Source organism: Arachis ipaensis, chromosome B2, assembly GCF_059453495.1.
Source record: "Arachis ipaensis isolate K30076 ecotype BB chromosome B2, ASM5945349v1, whole genome shotgun sequence".
Classification (NCBI taxonomy): Eukaryota; Viridiplantae; Streptophyta; class Magnoliopsida; order Fabales; family Fabaceae; genus Arachis; species Arachis ipaensis.
The window spans coordinates 9,550,096-9,561,810 of NC_142437.1; the positions used below are offsets into that span (position 1 = coordinate 9,550,096).

The following is an 11,715-nucleotide window of genomic DNA, read 5'->3' on the forward strand; positions in this document are numbered from 1 at the left end:
ATCCATACTTTTATATACATAAAATGTTTATAATTACCGAATTTTTACAGTTAATATTACTCAATTTTAATATGAGATGTACATCAATAAATCGTAATTTTAAATTATTTTAATATTTTTAATTGATATTCATATGTATATTTATTTATTAATTTTAATCTAATCAGTTGATAATGACATTTAATAATTTATTTCATAACTTTCTTTCATATTTTATTTTTATTTTTTATTTTATAATATATATTTTATATATAAAAATATGATTTGTATAGTAGAAATTATTAAAATAGTTATAATTTAATATCTATATTCTGATATTTTGATATGTATAACATTTATAATTCAAGAATTGAAATTGATTTGTTATTATTTATTATTTATGATTTACTTTTTTATTTTGTAGGCCATAAACTAACATTTTTTTATGTTTTTTATTTTTAATAAATTGAGACTAACGAATTTGAGTGATTTTTTTTATAAAATATGTTGTGGTAATTTAAAAATCTTTTTTAGGGTTAATGATATAATAATTTAAGACTTTCATTTTAAAATAAAAATTGTATAATTGTGGATGTAATAAACAAATAATGAGGGAGAGATTTTTGAAATTTGATTCTCATAGAATTTGAAATAATTTTTGGTGTAGTTAAATAAAAAAAATATTTGCAAAAAAATTAATTGTGTTAATTAATTAAGCATTACTCAATCTTGTGGTGCAACAAAATAGTTTACCTCAGAACATATATGATACAAAGCAACTATTGTTTTTTTCTCGGATGAATACCTATTTCGACTGCAGATAATTTTATCGAAGGACTATGAGGTTCTAATAAAAGAAAATATTCATTTCAGCGGTCTGTAATATTGAATTTTGTGAGACTAATTAATTTCTTTTGTTAATGATCTCTCTGTAAAATATACTTATATGACACGTTAATAACTAATATATTCTCTATCTAATTTTATAAATAAAAATAATTTAAAAATTATTAACATTTTTTAGTTTTATACAATAAATTTAGTCAATATATATTTAAAAAATGTGACAAAAAAATAAATGACCCTAACAATTATTCCTAAAAAATAACAAGATTTCCAACCCAAAAAAAAATTGTTAATCCTAATTGGTTCTTAATGGATAAATCAACCATTTAAACATACTATGTAGAATTATTCCGTTGATATAAAGAGAAAATATTGGCAAAAAGACTAATCAGTCTTATAAAAATAAATATTAATAGCCAAAAAAGATATTTTTTATTGAAGGTCTTGTTGTCTTCTTTGAAATAATTGTCAGAACTGTTTAAAAAAAAAAACATTTCTCTAATTTTTTTTGTAAGTCTTAATTCCTTTGTTAATATTTAAAACATCCTATTTTTATTCCCAACATCTTATTTTATCTTACTTTATTTTTTGGTCAAATTTTTTTTTTTTTCAAAAAAGATCCTTTCATTTATTGATTTTCTTTTAGATAATGATAAAAATCGTAATGGTAAGCAGTTATATTAGTGGTTGCAGTAATTTTTTTTTGTCTTGTGGTTGTTGTGATTTGAAAATAAATATGATAAAATAATAAGAAAATAATAACAGAAGAAAAAGCATATTTTTTTATAAAATAATATAGTTATGATAAAAGTAAGACTTTGAAAGCGTAAAGGATAAAAGTAAAACTAATACTTAACCAAAATGTTATAGCTTTCTTTTGCCAAGGCCAAAACGTTATGGATTAAGACATTAAGGCAATAATTTACTCTATGATATATCATCGTGCGTCATTTGTAAATTGTAACCATAAAGAATTTTCTAAATTATTACCCACATACCTAAAATTTGTGGCATTTCTCAAACGTATTTTTTCGGCTCAATTTTATCGAAATGGAAACTAAGTGTGTGCTTTTTTTGGATATGGAAGCATGGTGTGCTAGACGTAAATGTAGGACAGAATTTTGGCAGTATCACAGTGAAGAACTCGGACCGTGAGTTTTGTTTGTTTCTGAATTTTGCATCAGAAATCTCACGGTCCGATTTGCATGGCTTAGGAAATCAAAATATGGGATGCACCTAATCGGACCCTCCGTTTAGTGCAAGGCGCATGGTCCGAGTTCTATGCTAAAATTTTGAGAAGAACTCGGACCCTCCGTTTTTTGTACTTATGAAAATTGTTTTGGTTAACTGCGAGCACAAGTCGCATGGTCCGATTGCATTTTTTAAGATTATTTTAAACATGTTAACCTAGTCGAAGGGTGCGAGTTGTAATAAGTAGTTTATATAAAAGTAGAAAGTGAACTCATTACTCACTCGTGTCTTCCTCCCGAGCTTGAGCGGCTGCCCCTCCTGTTCTTCTTTCTCGTTTCTTCATTATTTGCTGTTTGACAGTTGAAAATCTTGTAGCTGTTTCTATGTTTTTTTTGGGGGATTCACAAAAATGAGTGATAGAGTGTTATTAAAGGTATATTATTTTGGTCAGATTTTACTACAAACATCTGAAGGAATAAAATTTATTTGTGAAAATCCGTTAGATGTTGTTATTCCTTTTATCATCTCATTTGAAGAGCTCAAAGGTGTGATCTGTGAAAAGATTGATTCTGAGAGGGCAAGAAAGATATCCTGTATGCTCTACAGATATCCCATACAGATGTTTGGTGGATTCATCCAGTTTCAAACCAAATATGTGACGGACGAGGCAAGCATGCAAGAGATGTTTTCAATGTATATTGAAAACCGGGCTCAGATCGCGTTCATCGAGTTGTATGTTGAGTTTGAACAATCTGAGGCTGACCGGAATATTGTAAGGGAAGATTATAATAGTGACAGTGAAGAAGAGTTCGAAAGTAACTACGAGTTTGTTGGTCCAGATGGAGATGAAGATCAAGGTGATGGAAATACGGCTCCAGATGTGACAGAGGTGGCAAATGCACTTGCAAACGAAGTGCCGTTTGAGGAGCCGTCATTCATGCGAGTTTTGGACTTGGAAGCCATGCATGTTCCGGAGTTTCCGGAATATATGACTGCAGGTACATAAGACGTCGTGTTTGAATTTTTTTTTTTTAGTCAGATATTGATATAGTTATGAATAAATTAGTAATTAGTTGCCATTATATAACCATTCATTGATGTCATATTTCTTAGCATCGAACCGGCGGTCGAGCAGTTCAGGTGACTGAATCACTGGTTCAACCGCTGGTTCTACGTAAATAACAAATTAAAAAATAGCAGGATCGGTTAGGTTCCGGTTCATTTGGCTTGGTGGTCGAACCGGCATGTCCGGCCCGTAATAAATATTTTCTGCTGTTGTTCTTGTTTTAATTAGAGTGACACAATAACATGTTGTCAGACTCGGATTTATATCATACTAGAGGCGGTGACTGTAGATTTGCCCATATTATTGGTTTTGAAATCTCTGTGTCTTTATTTGATTTTTCCTATGCTGGTTTTCAATTGCAGAGGTTCCTATGGTCGCAGATGGTGAATTTGCCGTTGGTATGGAGTTCAGTTCCAGGGAAGCTGTTATTAAGGCGATAAAGGATTATACCATACGACGAAGCGTTGACTACCGGGTGTATGAGTCTGAGCCATTGACATTTTATGCAAAATGTACACAGTATGGGTCCGGGTGTGATTGGCTTATCAGGGTTAGCATGATCAGCAGGAAGTACTGTTGGGTTATAAGGAGGTATAATGGTAGTCACACCTGTACCAGAGCCACCATTTCACAGGATCATTCGAAACTGGATTCTATCACAATTGCGGAGGTGATAAAGCCTTTGGTTGAGGCTGACCCCTCCTTGAAGGTAAATTCGGTTATAGCAGAAGTTCAATCGAAGTTCAACTACACCGTCAGTTACCGGAAAGCATGGTTGGCTAAGCAAGGGCAGTGGAAAAAATATTTGGAGGTTGGGAGGCATCCTTTGAAGCGTTGCCTATATGGTTTCAGGCCATGTGTCATAAGGAGCCATCAGCTGTTGTCCATTTTGAGACAATACCTGCATATCAAGGCGATGAGGTGGTGCGTGATATTCAAGTACTGCATCGAGTATTTTGGAGTTATTACCCCTGTATTAGGACATTCAGACATTGTAAGCCAATTGTCCAGGTGGATGGGACTCACTTGTATGGAAAGTATAAGGGTTGTCTACTGGTGGCAGTTTCACAGGATGGCAACAACAACATCGTCCCAATTGCGTTCGCTATTGTGGAGGGAGAGACTTCTGATGCTTGGCACTTCTTCCTTAGTAACCTTCGTCAACATGTTGTCACTCGGGATGGTGTGGGTCTAATATCCGACCGACACGAATCCATCAATGCAGCTGTGGAACGCAGTAACGGAGCTTGGTCACCTCCTAGAGCTTTTCATATGTTCTGCATCAGGCATATAGAGTCGAATTTTCTGCGTAAATTCAAGGCACCGTACCTCCAAAAATTGGTCGTCAACATTGGTAACTATTTACTAAATTTAAGTAACTTATTAACATACATAACCGTCAACATTTGTTTTGACATCTACAATTATTCATTTTTTTTTGTTGCTATCCTATAGGATATTCGAGGACGGTGCGAGAGTACGAAGTGCGTTACCAGCGATTACGGGAACGGGGGGAGGCGTACACGAACTGGTTAAACCGAATTCCTCGCGAACAGTACGCATTGGCATTTGATGGTGGATACCGATGGGGTCACATGACAACGAATCTAGTGGAATGCATCAATTCAGTGTTGAAGGGTGCACGCAATCTTCCTGTTACTGCTCTTGTCAAGGCAACATTCTACAGGCTAAACGAGCTGTTCACTAGAAAGAGAGCGGAGGCAGATGCGCGGATTAATACTGGCCATGTGTTCTCCGATGTCGTGACCTCCAAGTTGCATGCAAACCAACTTGCTTCAGGAAATATTCAGGTCAGTTGCTTTGACCGGCAGAATGAGGTCTTTGAGGTGCGTGAGATGCCAAGCGGACTAGAGTTTGCAGTCGATCTACGTGGCCTACGATGTGACTGCGGTGAGTTCCAGGTGGACCGGATCCCCTGCAGACATGTGTTCGCATGTTGCGCCAACCAGCGACTGGATTGGAAACTGTATGTGCATGATGTGTATAAGATGGAGCAAATTCGGCGGGTGTATCGAGCAAGATTTAGGCCGCTAGGTAACCCGACGACATGGCCTGCGTACCACGGTCCTCGCTTCGTACCGAATCCATATCTGAGACGCGTCTCGAAAGGTCGGCCCAGGATGACGCGCTTCTTGAATGAGATGGACACGCGAATGTTACGTCGTCCTAGGCGATGTACGCTATGTGGAGCTGAGGGACATAGTCGTAGCAGATGCCGTCGGTCAGCTGGTACAAATGCCGACGAAGATGCTCAGTAGGTTCACAGTATGGTAGGTGTAGCACGGACCTAGTTTGGCGTGGGTTGTCCATTTGAGATAACTTGACGTGATGTATGTAACATTGTGGGATATCACTCCAAACCTCACCACTATGTAACATTGTGTAACGTTTTTAATTTGTTTTTGGTTTAAAATAGTTGTTATGTCTGAGTTTTTATAACTTATTTGGTAGTTTATATCTGTTATTTTAATATATACTACAGGTATGTATTAAAAAACAAAACTGATACGTTTCACAGGTTTTCTTATTAAACTGGCCGGTCCGAATCACATGTCTTCTGACTGAACCGGCCGATCCAGTTCACAAGTTTTCTGACATGAACCGGCCGGTCCGATTCACATGTTCGCATGTTGAACAGGCCGGTCCGATTCACAAGTTTTCTGACTGAACCGGCCGGTCCGGTTCAATGGCTAACTGATTGAACCGGCCGGTCCGGACCTATTTCCACAACCTGTACATCCAGGATACCTGTAACTTGTTATAATATGATCTCAATTTTCTGAATGAGGTATATTGACATGATATCTATAGCAATATTCTCATATCTTATGTACCCAAGCTACATATACTAGATCAATAATACCTGAATAGGGTCATTAATGCATAAATACTTTAAACATACAATAGAACTCTTAGCATAGTCCAGGTCAGTAATTCATAAAGTCCAACAAATACAAGTTACTCTAATACAAGTTACTCTAATTCATAATCACCAACACGTGCTTAATAGTTAAGTTAATAATCTAAACCACAACTACTTTCTGATGGCCCACTTGACATCCTTGTCAAAATTCTTGCATTTCTTGGCTGCCTTTTTCAAGACGGATGGAGTGTAACGATTAGCGCTGCGACGTGGTGGATCAACCCTAAGATTGTAACCTTTGGATGTTTCATCCGGAGTGCGTTCCTGACCTGTATACAAGTTGTAAAAAACAAGTAAAATTAAGTACATCAGTTAATCAAATCAACACATATACCACATATTATTTAGTAAGCATCAAACAGAGATGCCAATTATGAACAAAAAATAAATAACTGATCGAACATGTAAAGTAAAAGTACACAGCATAATACCATCATTACGAGATTCCTCATCCTCATCGAACTCCTCTATTTCATCCTCCTCGTCATCCGAGTCATCTTCGAGATACGCATCGGTCTCTTTCTCGAGAGTGTTAGCATTTTCCTCGATGAGTCCCATGGAAACACGGTTAGGGTTCTGAGTAAAAAAAGCTCCTCGTCCACCGTCACTCCTACTAGAGTCAACCGATACAAACCCCCCAGAAGCAACCGATGAGGTATGGCCCAGGTACCTCGCATCCAATGAATACCTACCTGCCATGAACTCAGGCTGATGGCCATATTGTGATAGTCCAGGATCTGCAGACATGAACCCAAGCAACTAGCTAAAAGAATCTCCTTCTCTTGCATCAAACTGTGAGGTTTCCCAATATTGTTGACTTAATGGAACTGATGGGGGGAACTGTGTCTAAGGTACATACTGGCTTGAGGACTGAGGTTGTTCTTCTGGAATTGGGTTTGGAGGTAACATATGCGGCGAATGTGGCTCTTGTCCTTCATTGTCAGCATCCATATCCTGACTACCCTCATCGGTTTCCTGATTATCCTCATCCATATCCTGATCGCCCTCATCAACTTCCTGATCACCTTCATCATTATCTTGACCAACAAGATTTGACAAGTTCAAGTGGTCCCCATATTTTGATCGGTACCAACGCATGTAACTATCTAACGGATGCTGTGAAGGCATGGGTAGCTCAAATAGAACGTAGTTATGCCTGTTTGACCAATGCATCACCCAAACTGAATGACTCAGTGCAGTGGCCCAATTGAGATTCTTGGGACCAGTCAGGACTTCTCCATGCGCCTTCTCTAGATTCCGCTCCTGATTAGGTTGTCCTTGAACAAGACCAAACTGTCGCCTAAACCTATCGGTAGCATGCCACTCGATACATTCAAATGAAACCAACGGAACTGTAGTGCTCCAGACAACCGACTGCATGTAGATTTCAGGCGGAATAATGTTTGGATCCACCCGATCCACAGCATAAGCAACCCAAACAAACTGGAAAAAATAAAGGAACATAATGAACACAATCCACAATGCCAATTACAATAACAATGCTTTATAATTATGTCTCAGAACCTAAACCGGAAACTAATACTTCTTTAATTAAAACACACCTGCCCTTCCTGAAGTTCGTCAAATGCCTTCCTAAAGTGGTCTAACTTCAGATATCTATATCGTCGGTCACCACGCTCCCAGTTCCGCCACCTAATATGATATATTCAATTAGCTCAACTAGCATTAACTGAATCTTAAAAATCAAGATAACGGCACATATTCTCAAATTATTACCTGTTTGCTAGTGGAAAACTTCGGGGTTCCCTAGGTAGCGGCGATAGATATGGCAGCCTCATCCAAGCCCAACAGAGTAGAAGTCTTAGTGGACCATCTATTTCCTTGCAGTTATAACGAGATGCCCGACATAATGCCCTGTAGAGGTGTGCTAGGGATGCCGCTCCCCAACTATACTGTCCAATACTAACAAAATCACGCAGCAAGGGTAGAAATTTCCAATGCACACCTGCCCCAGACTTATCCCCAAACAAGATAGTCCCGATCAGCAACATAATATGGCATCTCACATACCTCTGTATACTGATATCATCAGTCAACTCTAAATTTTCCTTTAGATTTCGCAGCCAGGTAAGTTTTATGCAACTACCTCTACAATCTAACTTAAGCGGTGCAACTCCAAATTGAATCAAACACTCCGCCTCAAACGCTTCAAAACTACTCATGATCATCCCCGTGACTGGAAGACCATCGGTGGGAAGACCAAGAATTAGAGCCACATCTTCAAGAGTCACGGCACATTCACCAATGGGAAGGTGGAACGTATGTGTTTCCGGGTGCCAACGTTCAATCAGAGCATTCACTAATGCTTTCTGACACTGCACTACACCAATTTGCGATGCATGGTAGAAACCGGTAAGTCGTAAAAGGTCCTCCGCCCTATCGTTGTACCGGTCCGGAGGAAGTGGATGATTACAAGTCAACATTCTTAATTTCTACAAAAAAGATAACAAATTCATAGTCAGCTCATTAACAATTAGTATATGACTATCATGAATCATTTTACTAAATGCTTTTAACACTAATTATTCTTACTTCTAAAATTAATTATTAAGCCTTAATTTTATTCAAAACTCACAACTAATGAAAATAATTATCAACGCAAAAATTTCTAATCAAAATTCTGAAGTTACAACATCTACCATAACATCTTATAGTAATTACTGATTTACTATCATTCAAACATTATTTCCTCAACTATCATTCATCCATAACAGTTACAGTAACAAAATTTTAAATTTTTTAAGAAAATCTTAATAAATTTACACGGTTTTTTCCAATTATAATAATAATATAATTTAATCAAAAATACCAAAATTTCAGACTAATATTTATAAATATCTAACAAATACGGAGATATCCTAATAATCATTCTATTTATATTTCTTACTTGCGTTTCTAACAATAATCATAATAATTATATTTCTAACAATAATAATTATAAATATAAATATAAAAAAAATTCAAAATCTAAAAGTAACACTTACATACCCTACATAAATAAGATAATAATAAAATTTAATAAAAAATTACAAAAAAATGATACATTGTCTCTTAAAAATTAACTACCGCCTCTGTTTACATTTTCCTAATAACAACAAACCAACAACCATAATAGTAATAACAAATTTCCTAATAATAATATTCATAATAAAAAATTAGAAAAAAAATTTGAGACTAATATTTATAAATATCTAACAAATACGGAGATATCCTAATAATCATTCTATTTATATTTCTAACAATAACAATTATAAATATAACAAAATTTCTAAAATCTAAAATTAACACTTACATACCTTACCCTACATAAATATAAATCAGATAGTCATAAAATTTAATCCAAAAATTACAAAAAATTTTACATTCTCTCTGAAAAAAATTAACTACTACCGTTCTCTTTACATTTTTCTATAATAATATGCAAGCATAATAGTAATAACAAATTTTCTTAATAATAATATTTATAATAAAAAATTTACAAAAAAAATTTCAGCCAAATTTTTAAAAATATATAACAATTATGGAGATATCTTAATAATCATTTTATTTACATTTCTAACTTGCATTTCTAATAATAAATATAATAATTATATTTCTAATAATAATAATTATAAATATAAAAAATTTACAAAATTTAAAAATAACACTTACATAATCAGAATGGCTAAGATAATGAATAATGTGAAGCTCAGCTCGATCAACATCTTTAAATTTATTTTTCTTCGGTATGTTCTTCTTTCTTGAAGGAGTGGCTTTCAAATGGTGAAAGGTGAAAGGAAGAAGAAGGAGTTGGGAGTGAAATTGGTTGAGAGTGAAAACAGTGGGTTAATTCGGATGGTGAGAATAGGTAAGCTGGCTTCATTTGCTTTTCAGGGCACCACTTCTGCGAGCTACCCCTGCGCGCCGCGTGTCCATGCAAGAGAAGAAATCGGACCGTGCGTTTGGCTAAACGCAAATCGGACGGTCCGTTTGGAGTTTAGATGTCGCAGGGTCCAACTGGCTATTATCTCCCAACACGCACGGTCCGTGTTGCTACTCACACCCAAAACGCAGGGTCTGTGTTGCTACTCACACCCAACACGCAGGGTCCGATTACTTTTCCCACTGACACCACAAAAATGTTTAGCACCCCCCTCTCCCATATCCACGCCAGGCACCATTCATGGAGCCATATGTAAATTAAAAAGCGTATTTTTTCTGTCAACTGACACTATATATATATATATATATATATATATATATTTGCCATAACTCAAACTTGTTTCAATTCTTTATTTCCTTTTATTTTGTTTTTGTCAGAAACTCAGAAGTTATTCGTTGATAGTGGGCCGAAAAATACAATTAGGTTCAACGGGATCTACCAAATAATCACCCATCTATGTTCATGAATTTGGGCCAACGCTGCTTTGTTTAAGCTTAACTTCTCTTCTCTGTTGGGCTGAGTTATTTTCTAATGTTTTTACTTTTTACAATAGCTTTGTTAGGTTTCCCAAGATTTAATACCTACCTTCCTGGAAAAAAAAAATAAAAACTAAAAAATAGTACACCAAAGAAAAAATATAAAAAGTAAATGGACTTGGCTAAAACGTATCCAAAAAAAAAATTATAAACTTAAGTTTTCAATATTTTTATTATTAAAAAATAAAAAATTTTCTACTGATAACACTAATATATATCTTTAAAATATATGTAAGCTGGGACCAAAATAAAAAAGATATCTAAGTTCATTCGTTCCCTTGATAAAATTAAAAAAAGGAATTAAGAAACATTTTCCTTTTTCTTTCAGTAAATTAAGAAGATTGATATGAATCTTGAGTTGCGTAGAGATTGATATCCACCTGTTTGAAACAGACTATCACACGTTAAATATATAATTATTAGTTAAAATATTTTTTAAAAGAACACTTTTAGTTTTTAATATATCAATATTTCAAATTAATTCTGAAAATACAAATGTGAGTTACATATGTCATTTTTATTAATTACATATACCATGGCATATCACAAATTATCTAACTTGAATGATTATTTTATATTTTAAAAATTAATTTAAAATGTCTAACTTTTGAAAATTAAATTGGCACACATACATAGAATCTTTCACTAATTTTTTCCCTGAATTAATCCTTAAATATAATTATATCTTATCTGTAAATATTATTGCTCTGTTACCTTTGAAACTCAGTAAAAATAGTAACCCACAATTCCACATCGTAAGAAGGAAAAAGATGGGCTAATATATCTCCTACTTCACCTTAAATATATACATGAGCAACAGTCATATGTTCTTTTCAATCATTTATCAGCTAGTAGAGCTAGAATATATTTGGATAGAGTATTTCAAATTTAAAAAAAAAATTAAAATATTATATAATTAAATTGAGAGAATGTATATATGCGATAAATTTGATTTTAAATTATTTTCCTTTTATATTAGTCAAATTTTAAGAAAGGAAAATAATTGAGAATTATACTTTTCTTATAAAAATATTTAAAATATGTAAAAAATATTTTATAAAAATAACTAAAATTTATAAAATTATTTTATTGATATTTAACTATAATTATTTATCTCTAAATATCTTATCCTAATACACTCCTATGCACTTTTAGAGTATCTATCGAACAAGATTATTTGGATCTTTTACTAAAGTCTCGGCAAGATATT

At 34.3% G+C, this 11,715-nt stretch overlaps 4 protein-coding genes across 4 annotated transcripts; 2 read left to right on the forward strand and 2 right to left on the reverse strand.

The window, feature by feature from the left end:
* Positions 1-2,425: 2,425 nt before the first annotated feature.
* LOC148572995 (uncharacterized) lies at positions 2,426-3,875 on the forward strand (the record flags this gene model as incomplete). The annotated part of the gene is made up of 2 exons (XM_088505620.1): positions 2,426-3,014; positions 3,445-3,875. Coding segments are annotated over exons 1-2 (1,020 nt in total), but the record flags the coding sequence as incomplete, so codon positions are not given.
* A 62-nt stretch (positions 3,876-3,937) lies between these two features.
* Positions 3,938-5,361, forward strand: LOC107646857 (uncharacterized). The gene is made up of 2 exons (XM_088505621.1): positions 3,938-4,436; positions 4,538-5,361. Exons 1-2 carry the CDS (start codon positions 3,938-3,940, stop codon positions 5,359-5,361), a joined length of 1,323 nt encoding a protein of 440 aa, XP_088361747.1.
* Positions 5,362-6,137: 776 nt separating this feature from the next.
* On the reverse strand, positions 6,138-6,725 carry LOC148572996 (uncharacterized). Its single transcript, XM_088504538.1, has 2 exons — positions 6,458-6,725; positions 6,138-6,295 (listed from the first exon to the last, which is right to left on the reverse strand). Exons 1-2 carry the CDS (start codon positions 6,723-6,725, stop codon positions 6,138-6,140), a joined length of 426 nt encoding a protein of 141 aa, XP_088360664.1.
* Positions 6,726-6,872: 147 nt separating this feature from the next.
* Positions 6,873-8,470, reverse strand: LOC148572997 (serine/threonine-protein phosphatase 7 long form homolog). The gene is made up of 3 exons (XM_088505622.1): positions 7,764-8,470; positions 7,589-7,679; positions 6,873-7,469 (listed from the first exon to the last, which is right to left on the reverse strand). The coding sequence occupies exons 1-3, from the start codon at positions 8,468-8,470 to the stop codon at positions 6,873-6,875; spliced, it is 1,395 nt and encodes a 464-aa protein (XP_088361748.1).
* Between the last annotated feature and the right edge of the window lie 3,245 nt (positions 8,471-11,715).